Consider the following 23457-nt stretch of genomic DNA (forward strand, 5'->3'; position numbering starts at 1 on the left):
GTCTGGGACCCTGGCAGGGGTCAGGAACCCCCCTGGACAGAGCCCCCAGAAACACTGTCTGTGATCTCTGGCCATGCAAAAGTGTTTTCAATCTTACAGGATGAATTACAAGTTCTGAGTGTTTGATATCAGTAATAATTAAGTGTGGCACGGGTGCAAAAGTAAAATTTTAGGATTCTAGATGAGGGGTCCAAAGGGGACAAGATGGAGGAAATTGGGTGTGCCTTGTCCTTTTTCTCCTTCTTCATGCCCTCCATGTCTCACTGTGGTGTTGGCATTTTTCTGTTGGTTCAGGCTGGGGACACACTGTCCAACGTAGGTGACAGATATTGGCACGTTCTTGTAAATCCAGCCCAGGGAGTTTCTGGTATTTAATGTTTGTAACATCCCACTGAGGGCAGAGCCCCACACGCTGCCCTGCAGGACAGAGCTGGGCAGGGCAGCAGAACATGTGAGAGATAAACAGAATAAACAACCTGGAAACCAGCACAGACCAATTATGGCTTCTGCTTTGGCAGCGGGGCAGAAAGACAAAGACTTTCTACAATCTCAGGATCATCAATACCACAGATTCCGACACCCAGGAAGGCTAACCAAACCCCAAATCCACTGACACATGAATCCTTCTGTTTTCTGCAGCAAGCAGCAGCCACTCAGATCTGCCCCAGCTTTGGAGCAGCAGCCCCAGATGGCAGTGGAGGAGCCCTGCTCCCACCAGGCCATCCCCAGCTGGGTTCCAGCAGGACAGACTGCCACAGGAATGCTGTGACACAGCACTGGACAGGGCTCTGGGCTCTGGCACCCCTCAGTCCCCCAGCAGGGCTGTTCTCAGTGAAGCTGCTTTGAATCACAGGATCATTTAGGAAAAGACCTCCATCATGTCCAACATTTGCACAGGACACACCACCTCCTGTAGTTACAGCTGGAGATTCTCACAAAGGGCTGGAGGAGAGAGCTGCAGAAATCTTTATCCCATTGCTGACGATGAAGGATTCACTCAGCCAGAAAGGTGGAAGAGCAGCAAGCCTCTGCCTGGAGGTCTCTGCTTGGAGCCCAGCCAAACACCACAGCTTTGGGGATCCTGCTTTATTCCAGCTTCTCTATCAGCTCAGACAGGGAAAAAAAAAGATTTGGCTTTGCTAAGGCTGGGAAAACACCCTGAAGGTCAGGAAATACCCACAGAGAGTCTATCCAGGGCTCCTCATTCGAGGATGGAGCACAGGGGATTTGCAGAAGCCAAAGTGCAGCAGGCCCAGCGAGATCACAGCACTGGGACTTCAACCCGAATGGGGGGATCCTAACAGCACTCACTGAGGATCACAGAACCACCTGGAAGCTGCAAAAACACAGATTCCTCAATGCTTGGGATGGTTTAGGAGAGGGAAGATGGGAGGAGGGGGAGAGGGGGAGAGGGGAAAAACAACTCCCACAGGGTGATGGTGAGAGACGCCCAGCAGAATCCAACTGAAATATTTTCCAGCACAGCCCAAAAGGAGTTTTGGTGATGGCTTTGAAGGGGATTCCAAACATGCAGGGAATGAGGAGGAACCAAACAGGGGAAGTGAGGACAGGCTGAGGTGGAGGGTGCTCAAGGGCTGGAGCATCCATCCCTGGAGTGTCCAGGGCAGGGAACGGAGCTGGGAAGGGGCTGGAGCCCCAGGAGAGGCTGAGGGAGCTGGGAAGGGGCTGGAGCCCCAGGAGAGGCTGAGGGAGCTGGGAAGGGGCTCAGCCTGGAGAAAAGGAGGCTCAGGGGGGACCTTGTGGCTCTGCACAACTCCTGACAGGAGGGGACAGCCGGGGGGTCGGGCTCTGCTCCAGGGAACAGGGACAGGAGGAGAGGGAACGGCCTCAGGCTGGGCCAGGGCAGGCTCAGGGTGGATTTTGGGAACATTTCTGCATGGAAAGGGTGGTCAGGCACTGGCACAGCTGCCCAGGGCAGTGCTGGATCCCCATCCCTGCAGGGATTTAACAGCTGTGTGGATGTGGCACTTGGGGACAGGGTCAGTGGTGGCCTTGGCAGTGCTGGGGAATGGTTGGACTCGATCTCAGAGAACTTTTCCAGCCTTAATGATTCTGGGGTTCTATTCCAGTGCTCTGTGCTCCTTGTCTCTGGATGATGCCCTCACTCCTTCCCCTCAACTTGGTTCTTTTGGGTCCTCAGCTTCCAGCAGCTCCTAAATCCCATTAAACCTCAAACCAACATCCCCCAGCTGGGCAGGGCCAAAGTGGATCAGGACCATGTCCAGGAGCAGCAAAAAGCCTGAAGGCCCTGCAGGAGCCAGGAAGGGCTCCTGCTCCTCTCCACAGGGAGCTCCTCCAAGGACACACAGAGTGCTTTAGTCCATGGCTTCCAGCCCCCTGCACACCCTGTCCCTGCAGAGGGAAGGGCTCAGAGATGGATCCCCTCTTTCCATGCAGGACAGCAGCAGTGCTCCCAGCTGCCCTCATCCCTCCTGGTGCTCCAGCATGGAACAAAGATCCTCCCCAGAGCAGCAAAACCTCAGGGGGTGGCAGGGGGCTCCCAGCCCATGCTGGTGTCAGGACTCAAAATGTCCCTCAGACATTTTTGGAGGTTCCAGGCCCTGGTCAGAAGCATTTGAGACCCTGGCAGGCAGCTGCAAACAGCTGGGATTTTGGGTTTGAACCATGGAATGATTTACCAACCTTGCAGGAAGAACAAGAAGTCACAGAAGTTTAGATATTAGAGTAGAAGTAGTCACAAAGTAAAGGGAAGAATTTTTGAGTGCTGTACAGGGGGGGTTTTGGTTTTGTACATGGGGGTCAGAGGGTTTAAGATGGATTTGGGATTTGGGCCTGCCCTGTCCTCCCTCTTTCTCCTTCCTTACCTCCATGTTCTTGGTGATGTTGGCACACACAGATTGGTTTAGAGTAGAAAGGCACCATTTAATATAGGTAATAGGCATTGGGGAGAAACTGTAAACATGTAACATGTAATGTACCATATAAAAGATAGAAAATCACCATTTAATATAGGTAATAGACATTGGGGAAAAACTGTAACCATGTAACACGTAATGTACCATATAAAAGACAGCAGCAGCCCTGGCGGGGAGAGAAGAAGCAGTCGGGAGTCAGAGAGGATGTCAGGGTGTGTGTGTGCCTCTGCCTGAGCTGTGAGCAAACCACAGCAGCCCAAGGAGAAAATCTTTTAGATAACTTGCAATAAACAACCATGAGACCGGACATGCTGGGATGCAGGTGGCCCTGGATCCCCTTGGGAAGCAGATCATCCCTAGCTCAGGAGCTTCACCCCAGCTCACCCTGCTCCTCCTCACCCTTGGAATGAAAGGCAGACATTCAGCAGGAATTCCTGTTGCTCTTCCCCAGGGAACAAAAGCTCCTCAAGAAAACAAACATGAAAGGCTGGCAGGAAAAATTTGACAACAAATTGCCAGGTTCCTCTGGCTCCTGTGCTGTGGATGAGGCAGCCCAGCCTCCACAGCATCCTCCTAAGGATTCCAGCACTCCCAGTGTGCTCTGGAGATTTCCCTGTGCTTGCCAGTGGCACAGAGGAACTATTCAGGATTTGAATTCATCTCTCTCTGTCCTGCAGCCCAGCTCTGCCCTGGCCTTGTGCAGGGCTCGGTGCCAACACCTCCGGGAGCCCGGGCCCGAGTGCATTTGGGCTGAGCAGAGTGAGCAGCCATCACCACCCAGCCCCAGCCCCATCCCTCTTCCCTGTGCACGACACAAGTGTGGCACAGCAGGGCTGGCCCCAGGCACTGCAGTAACCCACATAACACCCTCCTCCTCCTCCTATCTCCTCCTTATCCTCCTCCTTCCCCCCTCGCTCTGGGAAGGCTCCACAAATGCAGCTGCTGCTTCCTGCTCTCCTCACGATGCACTTGAGGAACATCTGCAAGCCCAGGCTCAACTCCCAGAGACACAAACCACAGCAGCTTCTCATAAATCCCCTCTCCAGGAGCACTCCAGGCTGGCATTTTACACCTCCAGCCCCAAACCCAAGTGCTCCCCGAGCCCAGCCCCTGATGCTCTGTTTGGACTCGGGAGCAGCTCGGGCTGGGTTTGGTTTGTAGGGCACGGGCACGCAGTGTTGCTATAGGAACAGGCAGCCTCACCGTAAGCTGGGGGGATTATTTTTGGAGCTGTGATGCAATTTAATCTATAGAAAATGGATCGGCAACCATCGGCCATAAGCCTCCTCAGGCTTGTTTCTCAACCCTGAGAACACAAACCTCAGTGCCTGGAGCAGCATCCCAGCAGAGCCAAGGCAGAGCTCCCTTTCCACCCCTTTTTCCACCCTGAAATCTTCCCTCAGATAAATGTTTGCCATTGCCTGCAATTCCTCCAGAGCTGGTGGGAAAGATGCTGGCTGGAGGCACAACACCGGAGCATCCCCATTGCTCTGGGGACACACTGGGACTTTGCAGTGCAGTCCATGGGGATGCCAGGGACAGGGATCCCACAGGAGGCACTGCCACGCAGAGCTCCCACCCCAAAACCATCAGGGAGCAATCCCAGGGAGCTGCTGCTCATGCCTGGGCTGTGCCAGTGCTGCCCGTGGATGAGCAGAGCTCTGAGAGTTTCTCCTTTTCAGGGATAAACCAGCAGTAGAAGGGATTGAAAGGTTCAGCATGAGACCTTTTATTCCAAAGTTCCCAAACTGCATCCGGAGTCTGGCTGGGATGTTTCCAGCCCAAAACACCACAGCTCCTCAGCCCCACACCATGGCTGGGGCAGGCAGTTCATCCCTGCTTATCCTCCTCTCCAAGTCCAGCACAGCTCTTCTCACCCTACATCCCTCACCTTCCTTCTCCCTGGGAGTGGAAAACTTTCCCTTCCCAAGCATCCTCATTTTCAGCAACAGTCCTTGTCCTTCCTACATCACTGTGAATCTCTCCCCAGCCCTCCTGCAAGCCTGAGCTACTTCCCTTCCACTCCATCAGAGTCTCTGGAGCCTCCCCAAGGCAGGACTGGCCCTGTGCTGGAAATTAAACCCAGCTTTCTCCTGGAGGCAGCTGGAATGAGCTGATGGGAGGGGCTGGAAGTACAAGATCAATACTGCAGGAGTGAAGTCAAGCCAGAGCAGAGATCCCTGAGTACTGTCCACAGGGAAAACTCTGACGGGATGGAAGGAACACTGATGACTTTAATTCAAACAGCATTCCTGGGTTGCCCCAAAGCCACCAGAGACCACAGCAGTGACAATAGGGCACCTCAGCAGCTGATTTCCCTATGGACAGCAGGACCTGCACATCTGCCAGGGGAGCTGAGCTTGGAAGCATGGGAGTCCCAACCCTGGCTGTTCCCAATCCCTGGAACAAGCTGCCCCCACGTGCCCCGATGGTCCCACCACCAGCACAGCATGGACTATGCCTCCATTCCCAGTTCCACCTCTTGTGCACTTTCTCCTGCCTTTTCCCACACTTGTCTGGGAGTTTTGGATCTAAAAGTATGAAAAGTATCCCAACTGACTGGGAAAAGCCTTTCTCCTCCCACAGACAGAGTGGAAGACGCCCATAAGGATCAGCCAGCAGCAAATCCTGCAGCCATCCCAGCCAAAACTCCAAGCTCTTCCTCCTCACAGTAAATCCACAGAAATCAACCCCACCTCCTTTGCAGATTCCACGTTTATCCCAACACCAAGCAAGGGTATGATTCAGAATCACCAGCCCTTCCTGTGGAATTATCTGGATCTCTGGGATACGCTGCTCACCCGTCATTCCTGAAGCAGAGCAATTTCCAGCCTGGCTCTGGCAGACACAGCTGCTTTCATCACTTTTAATCGCTATGAATATTAAATGGAGCAGGGATCTATATTTAATAGCCTGGCCCGGCTGCCAGGGAGATGGATGAGGTTTATAGCAGCTGCAGATGCAGGAACAGGCAGAATTTTGGTGGTTAGAAAGAATTACACTGAGAATTAATCATCAAAATAGTAGGAAAAATAAGCATTCATACATCATTCCAAATCCGGGTGAGCGCTCAGCAATTACCACCAACCTGGCAGGGCTGTGGCTTCTCCCCACTAATGCAAAGGGAAAGCTGTGGAGGCAAAAGGGAACCTAAAAATAGGAAAAACTGGCTGCTCCTGACAAGCTGTGATACATCCTGAAGTCACATTCAGTGGGAGCAGGTGGGGAGAGCCCACCTGGTGATTGGGTTCCACAGAGCAAACCCAGAGCTCCAAGGCCACTGCTCCTAGGGGTGCTCACCTGGAGAGGAGAAGCTCCAGAGAAAGCTCAGAGCCCTTCCAGGGCCTAAAGGAGCTCCAGGAGAGCTGGAGAGGGACTGGGGACAAGGGATGGAGGGACAGGACACAGGGAATGGCTCCCAGTGCCAGAGGGCAGGGCTGGATGGATGGGATATTGGGAATTGGGAATTGTTCCCTGTGAGAGTGGGCAGGCCCTGGCACAGGGTGCCCAGAGCAGCTGTGGCTGCCCCTGGATCCCTGGCAGTGCCCAAGGTCAGGCTGGGTGGGGCTGGGAGCAGCCTGGGATGGTGGAAGGTGTCCCTGCCCAGGGCAGGGGTGGAAGGAGATGGGCTTTAAGCCCATCTGGCCCCCAACCATTCCACAACTCTATGAGAATAAGCAGAATAAAAAATGGGCAGAGTGAAAGCACAAAGTATCTCCATTCCCATCACTGCAGCATTCCCAGCCTGGCTACTGAAGATTCTATTGCTGCAATTACAAAATGATGATGTTCCTGGTCAATAATCCTGAGCAGCACGGGCTGCACTTTGTCTGGACTGCAGTCATTCACTTCCTGGCACAAATGGGGTTTTCCCAACAACCAAACAACTCCAACAAGCTGAAATTCAGGCTTCAGAGTCACACAGATTGAGTTTAAAACACAGCAAAAGGCAGGGTTTAAACTACAAATAGGATGGACACACTGAAGAAATGGAGATGAAATGCAGGATGTGATCAATCCAAGACTCCACGTGGCCTCACTGGAGAGCTCCAACCCAACAGGCAGCCCTGGAGCCACTGGTCATGGCTAATTCTAAAACCATACAAATTCCAATGGCATTTTGGAAAGTGAGCTAAAAGAGCAGATGAATTCAGGGTTATAGAAACAGAGAAGGCAAATTTGAGACATGAGATGATTTCTGTTAAGTCCTCACCAGCCCATGGATGGTTTGGGATTCTGCACTCCCAAAGTGTCCCAGGAAAGGACACCTCTGATGGCACTGGGGCAGGGAAACACATCCCAAAGGGACAGTCACTGGAAGAACAGGGTTGGGCAGAAGTGGGAGAAGTCAACTGGAGACATTTTTACAATCCACAAGGAACAACTCGAGATACGTGGGAAGCAAAGCTGGAAAATGGAGCAGCTACAGAGTCCTGAGGGCAGAGAGCATCGTCCCTGTGTCCCTCAGTGCAGGAGAACCTGGAGGGGCTGGAGCATGTCCAGGGCAGGGAACGGAGCTGGGAAGGGGCTGGAGCCCCAGGAGAGGCTGAGGGAGCTGGGAAGGGGCTCAGCCTGGAGAAAAGGAGGCTCAGGTGGGACCTTGTGGCTCTGCACAGCTCCTGACAGGAGGGGACAGCCGGGGGGTCGGGCTCTGCTCCCGGGAACAGGGACAGGAGGAGAGGGAACGGCCTCAGGCTGGGCCAGGGGAGGCTCAGGGTGAATTTTGGGAACATTTCTGCATGGACAGGGTGGTCAGGGTGGCACAGCTGCCCAGAGCAGTGCTGGAGTCCCATCCCTGCAGGGATTTAACAGCTGTGTGGATGTGGCACTTGGGGACAGGGGTCAGTGGTGGCCTTGGCAGTCCTAGGGGAACAGTTGGACTTGATGCTCTCAGGGGACATTTCCAACCTAAAAACCATTTTCTATAAATGCATATATATATATATGTGTGTATATATATATATATATATATATGCATTTATACTATATAAATACCTACATATATATATATGCATTTATACTCTATAAATACCTACATATATATATATATACACACACACAAACACACACACACACACATATATATATGTATGAACATATGTGAGCTGAAACACAGGCAGGCATCAGTGCTGCTTCCACAAGTCTTTCCAGTGAATTTCTTCACAGTCTTTCCAAAGCTCTTCTCAGGAAGAGCCAAGAAGCTTTGCAAGATGCCACTTTGCTGGCTTTTGGAGGAGGTGGAGAATTGGTGGCTGGTTTTTGCTCTGCCTTTTGACTACAATGCTCTGCTCCCCGTTTCCAGCGGGATAAGAAGTTGGGAAGCCCTACAGAAAAGTACAGATCCAGCCCTGAAAGCTCCAGAACAGGAATCTCAGAGACTGAGGGGCAGAGCTGGCAGGGAACACAGGAGGAGATCAAATGAACCCAGCTGATGGGAGCACTGGAGAGTCACAGTTAGTCCTGCTGGACACGGCCAAATGTCCCCCCTGTCCCCTGAGGGCACTTGTGAATAGCAACGAGCAAAAACACGGAGGGGAAGGAGTGATTACAGGGAAATAACGGCTCATTAGCAGATAATTGGGGGCTCAGCAGCACAGCTCATTGCCTGGAAAGAGAATTTTTAAAAATTTAAAATAATGGCTCGATAAAAATAGAAACTTTTTCATTCTCAGAACAGCAGCAACACACAAAGTGCTGAACTCCAGGAGCAGTTTAGGTGCAGAGCTGGGGCCAGGGACAGTGAGTGCCTCTTGGAAAATGCTCTCCTGCCAGGAATCCCTTCGGGAGAGGCCGGGACCGGCCCCACTGGCAGGAGGCAAGCACACAGCGCCTGCAGCATCACCTGCAGCTCCTCATTTCCTCTGCAAGCCCAGGAAGTGGCCAGGGACCCCAGCAGGCCTTGCCAGCTCCCAGGGGGGCTCCAGGAGAGCTGGGAAGGGATTTGGGATCAGGTTCCTGGAGGGACAGGACACAGGGAATGGCTTCCCACTGCCAGAGGGCAGGGATGGATGGGACATTTGGAATTAGGAATTGCTCCCTGGGAGGGTGGGCAGGCCCTGGCACAGGGTGCCCAGAGCAGCTGTGGCTGCCCCTGGATCCCTGGCAGTGCCCAAGGCCAGGTTGGACAGGGCTTGGAGCAGCCTGGGATGGTGGGAGGTGTCCCTGGCTGAGCTGGATGAGCTTTAAGGTCCCTTCCCACCCAGCCCATGCCATGACTCGGGGAGCTGTGGTGACCTTGCAGGAGACCCCATCACTCCAAAATCCTGCAGTTACCCTCCCCTCCAGTCCCTCCCAGAGCTGCCTGTGAAAGCGTTTCTCATCCCTGGATAGATCCATATCAGCAGGGCAGAGACACAGACCTCTGTGTCCCTTCCTGAGCCTCCAAAATGTTCCACATCCAGCTGAACATCTCCCATTTGCCCTTCACCAAAGCACCCCTGCTCTGACTGCCCTGCACCCTCTGAATTCACAACCCACACCTGATCCAAGACTTCCCAGCAGGGAGGACTCACCCCGCCTCCAGCTCCAGGACCATCTCCAAGGGAATATTTAGCCCACCGACACAAGTGGCATCATAAATAATTCAGATACTTGTTCTTGTCCAAAGTACGTCAGAAAATGTACAAAACTTGTTAATTAATAGTTTCTGTTCATTTAGTCACTGAATCCTTCAGTATCCAGTGATTACTATGGATTTGCATCACTCCCCCACACTGAAATGGAGCAGCTGCCACCGTCTGGTGGCACCATGAGCTTGGGGACAAGAAGTCCCCGAGTCCCTGAAGGGGTGACAGGCAGGAGCAGGATACCAGGCCAGGCACAAGCAGCTTCCTTAGCCAGGAACAATTCCAGAAAAGGGCAGAAATAACTAAAAATCCAGTATTTTAGGGGAAATGAGGTACTTTCAGTGCAGAAACTCAGAGAAGTGAGCAGTGTCACTGCTGGGGGGTGACACCCTGTTCTTCCACAGACAACAGCAAACCCTGGCACGCTGCTACCAACACCATTGCAGGTCTTGGATGTCTCCTCCCGCATTGCCAAACATCAATTTTTTATGATGCTTAAACATTTTCCAGCCCCAGGTCCATCTCCAATGTCAGCAGGGCGAGGAGGGGAGCTCACAGATGGGCTGGCCTCTGCCCTGACATCCATCAGGGAAGGAAGCCTTGGAGAGCTCCCAGGAGCTCCCATCCCTGAGGACAACATCATCCTTGGTGTAGCCACGGCCACTCCCAGGGTTTCACCACAATGAATCCAGCCCAGGATTTTTTTATTTTATGTTTTTTTACCAGGAGCTTCTTTTTTTTCTGGAAGTCTCCCACCAGCAGGGAACACACATCCTGCCCCAGGCTTCTCCAGCTCACAGAAAGCAGTGGGAGATGTGCAAAGGACACTCCTGCACTCCTGCCAGCTCTCTCCTTGCTCACTAACCCTGGGAACAAGAAGGAGATGACAGGGCCCTCACTCCCAGGGATGGGGAGCAGAGGGAGAGGGAGGCAGGGAAGGAACAGGGCTGGCTCTGCCCCTGTCACACCCATGCCTGTGCAGGATCACAGGGGAACAGCAAAACCCAGCAGCAACAGGACAACAGCAGTGAGGGTGTGCTGGCACACAGCCCAACCCAAACTGCTGCTGGGCCACCAGAGCAGCTCAGAGAGAGCCCCTGAGCCTCCTCCTCCCAAATCCAGCAGCTGTCATGTCCCTTGCCTCGGGATCAGAGCTCAGCTCATCCCTGCAGGCCCCAAGCTCAGCTCATCCCAGGCTGAGCCACAGTGCAGCTATGGAGAAGAGACAGCTCCTGATGGGCACTGAACCCCTCCTGAGCTGGCAGGGCTCAACTTACCCGGGGTAAGAGGATCCAGGGGTGTCAGGTATCCACCATGCTCCATTCCCCAAGGTCAGGACATGCCAAAGGCACAGCAGAGACCTGCAGGAGCTGGGAACCTCCCAGCCCCCCTGCTCTGCCCAGAGCCTCAGGCTCAGGGAGGATGGCAGTGGGGCAGCAGCAGCCCCAAAATGCACCCACACAGCTTCCATCCCTTTTGCCTTTGGATTTCAATCCTGCTCCCTCTGAACCCACAGGCAGGGAAAGCCACCAAGCCCGTAAAGTCCAAGCTGTGCCCAATCCCCACCTTGGCACCAGCCCAGAGCACTGAGTGCCACATCCAGGCATTCCTTGGGCACCTCCAGGGATGGGGACTCCACACCTCCTTGGGCAGCCCCTTCCAGTGCCTGCCTGCCCTCTCCATGAAGAAATGTTCCCAAAATCCACCCTGAGCCTCCCCTGGCCCAGCCTGAGGCCGTTCCCGCTCCTCCTGTCCCTGTTCCCTGGAGCAGAGCCCGACCCCCCGGCTGTCCCCTCCTGTCAGGAGCTGTGAGAGCCACAAGGTCCCCCCTGAACCTCCTTTTCTCCAGGCTGAGCCCCTTCCCAGCTCCCTCAGCCTCTCCTGGGGCTCCAGCCCCTTCCCAGCTCCCTCAGCCTCTCCTGGGGCTCCAGCCCCTTCCCAGCTCCGTTCCCTGCCCTGGACACGCTCCAGCCCCTCCAGGTCTCTCCTGGCAGGAGGCTCCCAGCGCTGCCCCAGCTCTGGAGGTGCCCCAGCAGTGCCAGCTCAGGGGACGGGCACTGCCTTGCTCCTGCTGCCACCCCAGGGCTGGCACAGCCCAGGTGCCCTTGGCCTCTTCCCCCTGGGCACAGCTGGGCTCATGGCAGACACTGCCACCAGCACCCCCAGGGCTTTTCCCACCAGCAGCTTTCCAGCCCCTCTGTCCCCAGGTCACATCCCCCAAGGACAGGTGATTTCATGGGTGTCACAGGGTAACAGAGCTGTCCCCAAGGCCAGGACACTGCCACCTGCCCGAGATTAGAGCAGGAAGTCACAGTTCACTGCCGTGGTGAGCCATGGACCATCCCACATGGGCCTGGCACCCACCTCCTTTAGCAAGGACAACCCCAAGCCCCCTCCTGGGCAGGCTCAGTTCCTGCTGGGGGAGCACAGGGAAATCCAGGTTTGATCCCTGCAGGAAGCACCAGCACAGCAGCACTGGCTGCACTGACAGCTGCTCCAGCAGCAGGACGCAGAGCAGGAAGGGCTGATGCCAGGCCGTGCTCTGCTCCCTGCACAGCAGGTCCTGTCAAGGATTTACTGCCAAAAGCTCCTCGGAACAACCAATCCATCCCTGGAATCTCTCAGCAGCTCGGCACAGACAGCGAGAAGGGCACTCCATGCTGCACAGTCTCCTCAGGAAGTGCTGTGCTGGCTGTCAGTCCAGAGAGATCAGGGAAAAAAGGGAAAAGAAATAAAGAAATCCACTCCTGCTGCAGCCAGGGCCTCTATTTGCAGAGCTGCTTGACGGAGCTGGGAGTTCATCTCCCTTCCAATTCTATAAGAGCATTTCTGGTCTCTAATTAACACCATCAGGCTGTCAGGATGGCCACTTCCTCCCTAATTACTGTGCTTTGTAATTAAGATACAGCTAATAAACTCCTGTTATTAGTGATTGCTGCTGATCAGCTCAGAGGTGCAGAGCAGCTCCTGCCTTGTGCCCGCACCAGGAGCTCCTGGGCAGTGCATCCATGTCACGGAATCCCAGGATTTTTCAGGTTGGAAAAGCCCTTTAAGGTCATTGAGTCCAACCATTAATCTCCAGCACCTCCAGGCCCAGCCCTAGACCATGTCCCTGAACCATTTCCATGGCACCTGCACATCCTTGGGCTGCATCCTCTCCCAGCCAAGCCACATGTGCTTGTGGGCAGGAATCCACCTCCACAACTGCTAAAAATGAAAGGGAACAGGGCAGAGAGGGCACCTTTGGAAAGAAGATGAACATTCCCTGCCCTCAGCACATGATCTGCTGCTTTGTTGAGTGTTGAGGGCTCCCTGCTGGGAAGGATGGGCTTGGCCAGCTCCAGGCACTCTGACATTCCCTGATGGCCAGGGACACTCGCTGCGCCCCGAGCTCATCCCAGTGAGAATCATGGAATAGAATGATGGAATACCCTGAGCTGACCCACAGGATCATTCACTCCCACTCCTGTCCCTGCCCAGACCCCCAACAACTCCACCCTGTCCATCCCTGGCAGTGCTGTCCAAAGGCTCCTGGAGCTCTGGCAGCCTCGGGGCCGTGCCCATTCCCTGGGCAGTGCCAGCACCTCTGGGGGAAGAACCTTTCCTGATCTCCAGCCTGAATCCCCCCTGGCCCAGAGATACTTCCACATCTACCTCCCCCTGCCCTGGGGTCAAGGGCAGTCATGGGGGGGGTTTCCTTCCACTTCTCACCTGGATATCCCAGCTCACACTGAGCTCCCTGTTCTTGAAATGCAAGGGTTCCACAACATGAAACATCTCCAAACCTCTCCATGGGCATTCCTACATCCTTATTTCACCTGGAAAAACCATCCACAGCAAAGGACACCAGGCAGGCCCCATGTCAATGCACCCTGAGTGACCCATGGCTCAGCCGTGGTGAATCTGAGCTTTATTTTAAACCAGGTGAATCCACCAGCCATGATTACAGATTTTAAGTGCTTGTCACAAATAAATCAGCAGCCACAACTGCTAAAGCTGCAATGAAACACCTCCAGTTCCCCAGCAGCTCCAGCCAGATACAGCCCCAGCCCAAACTCCAGACTCTTAACCCAGGAGCAGAACAACCAGGATGCAGCCCATGGATTCAGCACCTCCTCATGCCAAACTCTCAGGAAAGAGCTCCCCACCTCAAGAAATTTCTAAATAAATCTGGATAAAGGCTGAACCAATATATCTGCTTTGGGAGCAGGATACAGCCTGTCCATCATCAATGCTCCAGCAGCCACATGTGCTTGGTCCTCCTGGAAATTTAATCCAACTCACTCCTGAGCAGACTTTAAACACTCATTTAAATGGTTCCTAGCTGGGCCATGAAATAAATACACTCTATACGGAGAGAAATGCATTTTTTCCATCTGTTTTATGGTCCCCTCTGTGCTGAAACTGTGGGCCAGGTGCAGCCCAGGATCTGATTTCCTTGGAGGATAATCATCCATGTCACCACCAAATATTAATATTAACAGACTGCACTTGGGCATGGTAAGAAACCCAGCACCAAACACACAGCATGGAGCTGGGGAGGGAGAAATGCCCTCTGCAAGCAGCAACAGCTGCTTCTACTGGCAAGAGCTTTGAGATCCTCAAAATTAACTAATGATAAGCTAATTATCTTTATCTGTTAGCCACCCACAGACCTTTCTGTGCACAGCAAGTGAAGTGCCTGCATTCCTCTATCTCTAAAGACTTCAGCACCTCAGTTCTTCCTCCTTAATTTGGCCACAAACCCAAAACCCAAGATCCCATCAGCTCTGACTGAACCAGATCAGCCCCTTAACACACAAACACAGAACAAATCATCTCCTTAAATCCATCTGCACCTTCCTTTGACTGTATAATCACAAGAGCACTGGCACAAATTGTGCCATCCCCTGGATTCCTGGCAGTGCCCAAGGCCAGGCTGGACAGGGCTTGGAGCAGCCTGGGATAGTGAAGGTGTCCCTGCCATGGCAGGGGGTGGCACTTTAAGGACCCTTTCAACCCAATCATTCTGGAGTGTGGAATCATTCAACCCAAAGATTCAATAATTGGTTTTTCCTTACAAGCACAAAAGGAACTCCTAAAGCCACCCAAAGCCTCCAGGCTGAGCTCCTCTGTTCCCAAGGAATCTCCTGCTGAGCAGAGCCAGGCCCAGCTTTTCCCTGGGCTGCTCATTAAAAGTCATCAGCATTTTAAATATACTTCAGACAGTTCCTTTTGAGGAGATAAGTGGATTTAAGGACAAAATTTTGGTAGGGAAAAAAAAAAAATCACAGCATGAGGATTTCCAAATGAAAAGCAAAGCCTCCTTGGGATGTATTTTCTCATCCAAAATATTGCATTTCCAATAGGGAATGTGCTTACCAGAGCAACACACTTTGCACATCACAGTTTTTACAGTAAATTGGTTTTAAAAGCCAACATTTTCTCAGCTTTGGGATTAACTTTGTTGTTAAAACATGACAAATATTTGCCTGTCATGTCCCAGGGCCAAAGCCTCTGGGTTTGTCAAATTTGCTCCACATGTGTGAAACAGATGTCCCCCCACCAGACAGGGAAATTTTTTTACATGTCACTGCAAAGCTTGCCCAAAATACCACCATAAAATGGGAGAAGATGCTTTCGGGGCAGAAAAAGACCAGGCCAGCCATGGAAATACCCCAGTCTCACCTCAGATACCCTCAGAAACCTCTCCCCAGATTCTTCCCTGCCCTTCCCAAGCCCACTCCCCATTTCTCCAGCGCTCACCACTCACGTTCCCCTGAATTCTCACACAAGGCTGGTTTCAGCTTTTGATGAGAATAATTCTGGTTTGGGGCATTTTATTCTTCACTGAAGCCTTGTTACGTAAAGCTCTGTGCAGAACTCCTGGAACACGCATGTCCTTACGTCACCCAACTGGAAAAACAGCTTGAGAAGGAAAGCAAAGGGAAGAGGACAATCTGGATTTGATAAAAAAGATTTTTTTTTTTGGTCATCTGAAGCCAGCTGTAAATCCTCAATTGCTTGAATTTTGATTTGACCTATTTGCATTCCTCCTTTCCTCATCCTTTTCTGGGGGAAGGAAATTTCATTTAGATAAAATAATTTAGTGTGAAGTGATGCTTGAGAGTAGGACAGGACCACAGGAGGGAGCAGAGTGATACAGGACCACAGGCTCATGGCATGGGTTGGGTGGGAAGGGACCTTAAAGCCCATCCAGTGCCACCCCTGCCATGGCAGGGACACCTTCCCAGGCTGCTCCCAGCCCCATCCAGCCTGACCTTGGACATTTCCAGGGATCCAGGGGCAGCCACAGCTGCTCTGGGCACCCTGTGCCAGGGCCTGCCCATCCTCCCAGGGAACAATTCCTTCCCAATATCCCATCCATCCCTGCCCTCTGGCACTGGGAGCCATTCCCTGTGTCCTGCCATTATCCCAAACTACATCAAAGAAGCAACATTTGGATTTGACCATCACAAGGCCCAGCTGTGAATCACCAGGTGCTCCAGGTCCCTGCAGGCAGACCCTTGGAACACAACAGGGATAGAAATAAAACATGGGATGTGACAAGATGCCAGTGCCCAGGATCAGGGGAGCTGTCTCTGGTCTGCAAGGAAACAAAGAACATCCTGCAAATCCTCATTTCTCACCATCAGCCTTCACTGTGAGACACCAGATTTTGCTCAGCCCCTCCACTGAGGAATCATGGAATGGGTTGGGTTGGGAATGACCTAAAGTCCATCCAGTCCCACCCCCTGCCATGGGCAGGGACACCTTCCACTGTCCCAGGCTGCTCCAAGCCCTGTCCAGCCTGGCCTGGAACACTTCCATGAACTGTAAGTGCTGCCATGAAGCAACACAAAAGTGGAACTGAAAGGCAGGACCCATCCCCAGCCTTTTCCTGCTTCATCCCACTCAGGATAAAACACTAAAATGGGGATTTCTCTCCCAAAGCAATGCAGATTTGGGCAGAGCATCCTTTATGCCATAAAGGACAGTGCTCCTGCACACCCAGCACTGAGCTCAACTAGGAAATGCCTGGAATAACACAGAGGGCAGTACCAGACAGGACATTTTAGTGCTGGATATACCTGGAATAACACAGAGGGCAGTACCAGACAGGACATTTTAGTGCTGGATATACCTGGAATAACACAGAGGCAGTAACAGACAGGACATTTTAGTGCACACCTTGAATCACAGCTCAGTGTTCCTGGAGAACATCTCTGCCTCTCAGCATGGCGTGGGCAGGGAGCAGCACACAGCAAAACTCTCATTCAATCTCGACTCAAAGGAATTTGGCTTAGAACTAAAACAATACATCCTGACACCAACACAGAGACCGATTTACCCATGACAAACAGCCCAATAGCCTGTGCAATTAAAGGTGCCTGAATGGAACAAATTATCAGCAAATTTAAAGGGGTTTTTGTATTAAAACTAAGTCAATCTGGATTCTGGATGTTTTAAACACCTGATAAAGCAGGAGCCCCACAATTTGTCCGTCTCCAACCAAACCCAGCAGGGCTGTAGCACATGATGCCTGCAGGGCAGATTCCACAAGTGCATCCCTAATATTGCTCATCTTGTGGTCAAACACCTCCTCCTCCACCCCACCCCAGCAGAGCAGCCCCTCCATCGCTCCCCAGCAGAGCAGGGAAGCCCCAGGGATGCATCCGGAGCGCCGGGAAGGCCACTGACCCTTGTGGAATTTATTCAGGCAGCCGGCGTTGCAGAAGGAGCGGAGCGATCCTGTCTCCCAGCAGCCCCTACCCTTCATCCCCACCGCGGGCTCGCCCTGCCGAGGCTGCCTCCTACATGGCTGCGAGCTTTAGGATGGAGGACAACCCACAGGGATGAAGAGACAACGGCCCGGGGAAATGTCCTTATTCCAGTGCCACACTTCCCATCAGCCATCCCCAGCACATGCCGCTAGCAGGGCACTACGGCTCCATCAGCAAACCAGCCTCGTACCAGCATGCACCACGGAGCAGCCCTTAACTCCATCCCTGCCGGAAAACAGCCTCATCCTGCCAAAAAAAAACGGGACAGAGAACGCCAGGAGCAGCCCCGGCCCGGGGAGGCTCGGCTGGGACCGGCTCCGGAGCGGTGCATTGGATACCCAGCCCCAAAGCCAGAGGGATGCTGGATTTTTGGGGAGGGAGGGGGAGATTTGGAAGCTTGTCCCTTTAAACGCTGCTGGAGGTTATTTTTAGGACACTGGCTTAAAATAAAGATCAGAATTCCTTTATTTTTTTTATCAGAAAGTCCATTATCCATTTTAGTCACTCAGCCACGTTTCACATCCCAACAGATCCGTAACAAACCCCTGGAGGCTCCTCCAGCCCTGTTCTCCCTGAGATCCATTTTCTCACCCTTCCATTCCAAAACCACTGGATTTTCCTAGCTTTAATTTTCCCAGTCTCAAGGGAATGAGTAGTTCTGGAGTAAAAATGCAGCATAAATCTCAATCCAGAGCCCAGCAGCTGCAGCCGGGAGCTGCTGCGTGTGTGCAGTGGGACCCAGAGCATGGAGTGGGAATTGGGAATCTCCAGGACCTACAGGGATTAACAGTTTGCATTTGATCATTTTTTTTCTCACTCCAGCTGGATTAAAAGGATTTTACAGCAAGAAGGAAACGTTTGTATTCCAGCTTTCAAGTTGGAATGACTTTCCGAGGATGCATTTAAATAGAGAGGCAGGGACTATACAAGAATTCCAGGTGGAAAAAGGAGAAATTCAGCCAGATCACACAATCTTTACTCTGTGCATTCAAGCCAGGGAAACTAATTCTGTCAGTGCACATACACACAAAGATTGCATTAAATTATTGGCATATTTATTGATGGTTTGGGTAAGAATCAGCAGTTCTTAAGAGGAAAATGACCACCCCAAGAGATTGGATTTTTAATTGGAGAGGAGAGAAAGGTATTGATGGGATTTTGCTCAAAACAAGAATTTCCAGCTCTGATATCAGATCCAAGGACCAGCTGGAGGCAGGATCTGGGTTTTGACACTGAGATCAGGGTTAATACCTATACAAGGCCATACATATACAGACATACACACTGTATCATAACCTGATTCCAATCCTCCTGCTGCAGGAAATCAAGGCAGGATCATGGAAAAAAAAAAAACAAACCACTAAGATCCTCTCCATAAGGATCACATTCCCAAACTGACACAGCTCTGCATCTTTCCTGCCAGCTGCCCCCAGCCTCCTCCTGCCAATATTTCAGTCACATCCCCAGTCACTCATCTGAACATTTGGAGATCAGTCCTCAAGTTCCCTGTTAATCAACAGACTGCAGGTTTATCCCTGGATTTAGCTCGTTCTGCTGCAAATCAGGAGTTACCAGGGTCCTAGGAACAGCAGAAAGTGCCTGAGAAAGGCTCCCTGCCCTGTGTCAGGATGAGCTTTCTCCTTTCTTTCCAAGGGAAATGCTGGAATTGTGATGTTACTTCTTGCTGAGCAACTGAAACTCAGGAGCTGACTCAGGTGGGACCAGGAGTGAGGGTGTGGAGCACCCAGGGCTGATGAGGGGCCAGGGAAAGGCTGGGATAAATACAGTGAATGAGGGGATCCAGGAGGAGACATCCATCTCCTCAAGGCACACACAGCATCCCACAACACCCTCTCACACCATCCCAGCAACACCAGACCATTCCCCTTTCAGAAACTGTATCAAATTTACAAAGCCATTTAAAAATGCAACTTCTACCTTCCAAATATTTTGCCTGGAAGAAGACAAGGTGTGTAGGTCAGAGGATGGCTGCAGTTTGGGTTTAGTCTAACTTCTTTTCCAAGTTTGATGAAATTCCAAAACAAACTGGAGAACTTCAAGTATTCTGTTTTCCCATTCCCGAGCATTCCTAGCAACACTCCCAACTGCACTCCTCAGCCTGATATCTCCTTTATCATGATCCAGTTAATCTTGAAAGCCTCCATAATCCCTAATTTTCTAGTATCTTTACAGCTCAGCCACATCCACCTCCCAATCCAAGTGATAAAAACATCAGGTGATTGTTCCAAAGCCCTGCCAGGATTAGTGGGACCAAACCACCTCAAACTCCAGCTCCTCTGTTAAAATCGATTGGAAATGCTTTATTTGGAGCCGTACAATAACTTCTCCCTGGTTCAGAGGTTCCCTGCACCAGGCAGAGTCATGGAATGGGTTGGCTGGGAAGGGACCTTAAATCCCATCTTGTTCCAGCCCCGTGGGGTTGCTCAAAGCCCCATCCAGCCTGAGCATGTGGCAGGGTGGGATGAACAGCTGCTCCACACAGAGACCCCCCAACATATGGGTGAAACATAAATTTTAATTAATTTAGAGATTTTAGAGGAGCTAAGATTTCAGTTAGAAATAAGCCTAACTAGAGTTAATTAAAATAAATGAGTAAGCCTTGATGAAGTTAGGAGTTAGTAGTTAACTAATAATTGATTGCTTGTCAGCACAATGTTTAATTAGCTGGGTTTATAATGAAGAATACACAAACTGACAAATAGCTTTCAGGAACATAAGACAATTGTGGCCTCCTCTGTTCTGAAACCAACTGAAGACAGGGAATGGGAGTTCTACCAAGAGTTCATTTGTCATATTTGCATTGAAAGGGTAGAAAGGTCAGAATGAGGAAGACTTCATTTACTTCCTCATTTTGGGACCCCTCCCCATGAAAGGGAACAACGACCCATTTCAAAGGACAGACTAGACATGCTTAATAGCTTTTGGAGTAATTAGCATATGAAGTGAGGAATGGGATGTACCAAAATTATGAAATGTATTTGTATTTTGGGTATTCAATACTTGTATGGATAAAAAGACTCTGTAATCACCTGGAATCATCCCACACACAATAAACACACACTTTCTAACTTTAAACTGTTAGAGAGTTTTTTGTCCCTCACAGCTGGATATCAGTACTAGATCAATATCCATATTTTTTTAATAAATCATGGGAATCCATCACTTTATCCATTCACCATCAATTCAAGTGTCTCACCAACTCCGGGGGCTCTCCCAAACCCGCTGCACACCCCAGAGGAGCCCAGCCCCACAGGCTGCAGCCAGAAAGCTCAGCCCCCTCCTGCCCCAGGCCACATTTAGGGAATTACATACTGCGTTTGCCACAGCACCTCTTCCTCATCCAGCGCTCCGGAGGGCAGGCAGGGCCAGGGCCAGGCTCTGAGCCCGGGCCAGCCTTCCCCCGGGACGCTCTCCGAAGGCTCCATATCCTCATTTCCTCCCTTCCGTCCCCTCCCTGCAGCTCTCCTTCCCCGTGCTCAGGGCTGGGAGCGCCTCCTCCTCCTCCTCCTCCTCCTCCTCCTCCTCCTCATCCTCCTCTTCCTCCTCCTCCTCGTCCTCCCTCTCCTCACCTCACCCTCCTGCCTCAGCACATGGAAAACAGGCTCAGGAAAAAAAAAAAAAAAACAGAAACTTGAGAAATTTCACTTGTTGCAAGTTTCCAGTGGAAAAGCCCAAAACCAGCCCCTTTTGGGGGTCTCTTCTGGAGCACATCAGGGCAGAGCTGCATGTCAAGGGTGACACAGGCATTCCTTGCCCAATTTCATGTCCTTGCTTCTAATCTTATGGTGATAAAACCACCAAAAAAATTCTGGGGACTTGTGCCTGTACTGATATACCTTCTAATACATTAATTATGAGATATTAAATATAGTAATTTACTGTATATAATCTAATATTGCCTTGAAATACTCTTTCCACTATTGCCTTGAAATACTCTTTCCAGAATTGCCCAAATATTCCAAAATAAAACAGCTGTGCTGATTCCAGCTGTTCCTGCTTCGGGATTGTATTTTTTAAGCAGTTATTCCCAACCCTCAAATTATCTCCCTGCTCCAACTGCCCCCTGCAGACACAAAGGAGAAGTGGCCACTTCCCTCTGCAAAAAACCTTCATTGTATTGGAAAACACTCAACACATCTTCATCCTCTGCTGCTTTTAATAAAATTTGATTATTTTCAGTGCTTCCTAGAGAGGTGGGTGTCCCTCAGCTCCCCAGATCCCTGCTGTCTGTTGAAAGTATGATACCCAAAACCACCCCACATAAATTCACACACACAGGAGTGAAGTGAACGTGTCTGAAATATCACAGACTCGTGGTTTGGGTGCGAAGGACCTTAAAGCTCATCCATTCCCACCCCCTGCCATGGGGGAAAGGCTCCTTGCACTACCCCAGGCTGCTGCAAACCCCATCCAGCCTGGCCTTGGACACTTCCAGGGATCCAGGGAAATCCACAAACTCCCAGTGCCAGGGCAACCTTTGCCAGGGCCTCTTCTCCAACCCTTCCTGGACCTCTCCTCCCTCCCAGGAAAAACCAATCTCCCTGTGCCTACACTGTCAGAAAACTTTTAGGACTTCCAAAAGGAAACACATTCAGCACTTTAAACCTTCTCTGGGCAAGGAGGTAACACTGGGTCTTCTCTTTTGCTCTGTGTGAATCAAAGAAAAAATTACTTACACAGTAAAAAGTAAAGGAAAAAACCTACCAGTTATACTGGGAGATTTTCCTTCCTGACTGAGAAGAGCTCCAGCCCCTGGATATCACCAGGAAACACCACTGCAGTCCTGAGCAGTTCAAGCCCCATCTCCAGGCTGTAAATCTCAACTCAGGGATGCCCAGAATCCAGCATCCTCTGAGGTCAACTACAAAGGTTGTCTCCAGAGGAACAGCTCCCCAAAGGCTCTTCAACAGCTTTGCCCAACAACTGGGTTTTTTTAACACTTTGCTCTTGAACTCTGTTTATTTTATTCCTCTCAAAAATGCTGCTGGAGTGCAAGAAACTCCCCCATCCGCCCCACCTTGGTGACACCAAATCCCATGGTGGGTTTGTGTGCTACAGAAATCTTGGGTTCTTCAGTTACACAATTCACCCTCGAAAAGGCAATCAGTGGAATAACCAAAATAACCCTTGTTTTAGTGTAAGCAGGCAGTGTAAGCTCACACGTGAGTTTCCCATCACACTCCAGCAGTTCTGCTTCCAGACTGCTGGAGGAACTTGGTTCATCCAGGGGCTGAAGAGCAGAGGCAGAACCTGGAGGGAATTTGAGGGGTTTTTTATTCCTTTTCTTGTTTAAAGCCAGACATTCACCCTCTAGCACATTTCTTCTGCACTGCTTACTGACAAGATGCCAAGGAGGGAAAGGGAGCAGGAAAATGCTCCTCTGGGTCAGGCTCCCCAGGGCAGGGAAGGGAAGGGAAAGGAGGGACCACCTGAGCTGCCTTGAAGGAGGAGAGAAGTGGCTGAGCTGGGGATTTCAGAGCCAGTCACACAGCAGGGACAGAAACCCACAGAGCCCATCAGTCCCTGCAGTCTGCAGGAATTACATCCAGGTAAGTGAGTGCCCTGGGATGGCAGCACTGCCTGCTGCACCTTGCTTTCCATGGGAAGGAGCTGTACTCCTCCAGCAGGGAATCCTGCCAGGAACAAGCCCAGCCTGCACCATTTCTGGGAGCAGGGAGCAGTGATGCTGCCTGTGCTCAGGGGCTGGCTACAGGTCCCAGCTCCAGGCCTGGCAGCACTGGGAGCACCAGACTCCTCACCAACCCCAGGATCCCTGAGGCTGGAAAAGCCCTCCCAGACCATCGAGTCCCAGCTGAGCCCAATCCCAGAGCACTCAGTGCCACCTCCATCGAGTCCCAGATGTGCCCAATCCCCACCCTGTCCCCAGCCCAGAGCACTCAGTGCCACCTCCATCGAGTCCCAGATGTGCCCGATCCCCACCCTGTCCCCAGCCCAGAGCACTCAGTGCCACCTCCATCGAGTCCCAGATGTGCCCGATCCCCACCCTGTCCCCAGCCCAGAGCACTCAGTGCCACCTCCATCGAGTCCCAGATGTGCCCGATCCCCACCCTGTCCCCAGCCCAGAGCACTCAGTGCCACCTCCATCGAGTCCCAGATGTGCCCGATCCCCACCCTGTCCCCAGCCCAGAGCACTCAGTGCCACCTCCATCGAGTCCCAGATGTGCCCGATCCCCACCCTGTCCCCAGCCC

The 23457-nt window shown here is 51.8% G+C and overlaps 1 protein-coding gene across 13 annotated transcripts in view; it reads right to left on the minus strand.

The window, feature by feature from the left end:
* The window catches only part of OSBP2 (oxysterol binding protein 2), a 99410-nt gene that overhangs the window by 35753 nt on the left and 40200 nt on the right, over positions 1–23457 (minus strand). Inside the window, exon 1 of one of the 13 annotated variants that reach the window (XM_085592942.1) lies at positions 17144–20648. The exons of 11 other annotated variants lie outside the window; for them this stretch is intronic. In XM_085592942.1, coding sequence (XP_085449068.1) covers positions 17144–17222 — 79 coding nt within the window. In that variant the 5' untranslated portion in view covers positions 17223–20648. Of the gene's footprint in view, positions 1–17143; positions 20649–23457 lie in introns of those variants that run through there. One more of the 13 variants, XM_021537304.4, reaches the window with a different exon arrangement.

The sequence above is a fragment of the Lonchura striata genome, chromosome 15 (genome assembly GCF_050655825.1).
Source record: "Lonchura striata isolate lonStrDom1 chromosome 15, ASM5065582v1, whole genome shotgun sequence".
Lineage (NCBI taxonomy): Eukaryota > Metazoa > Chordata > Aves > Passeriformes > Estrildidae > Lonchura > Lonchura striata.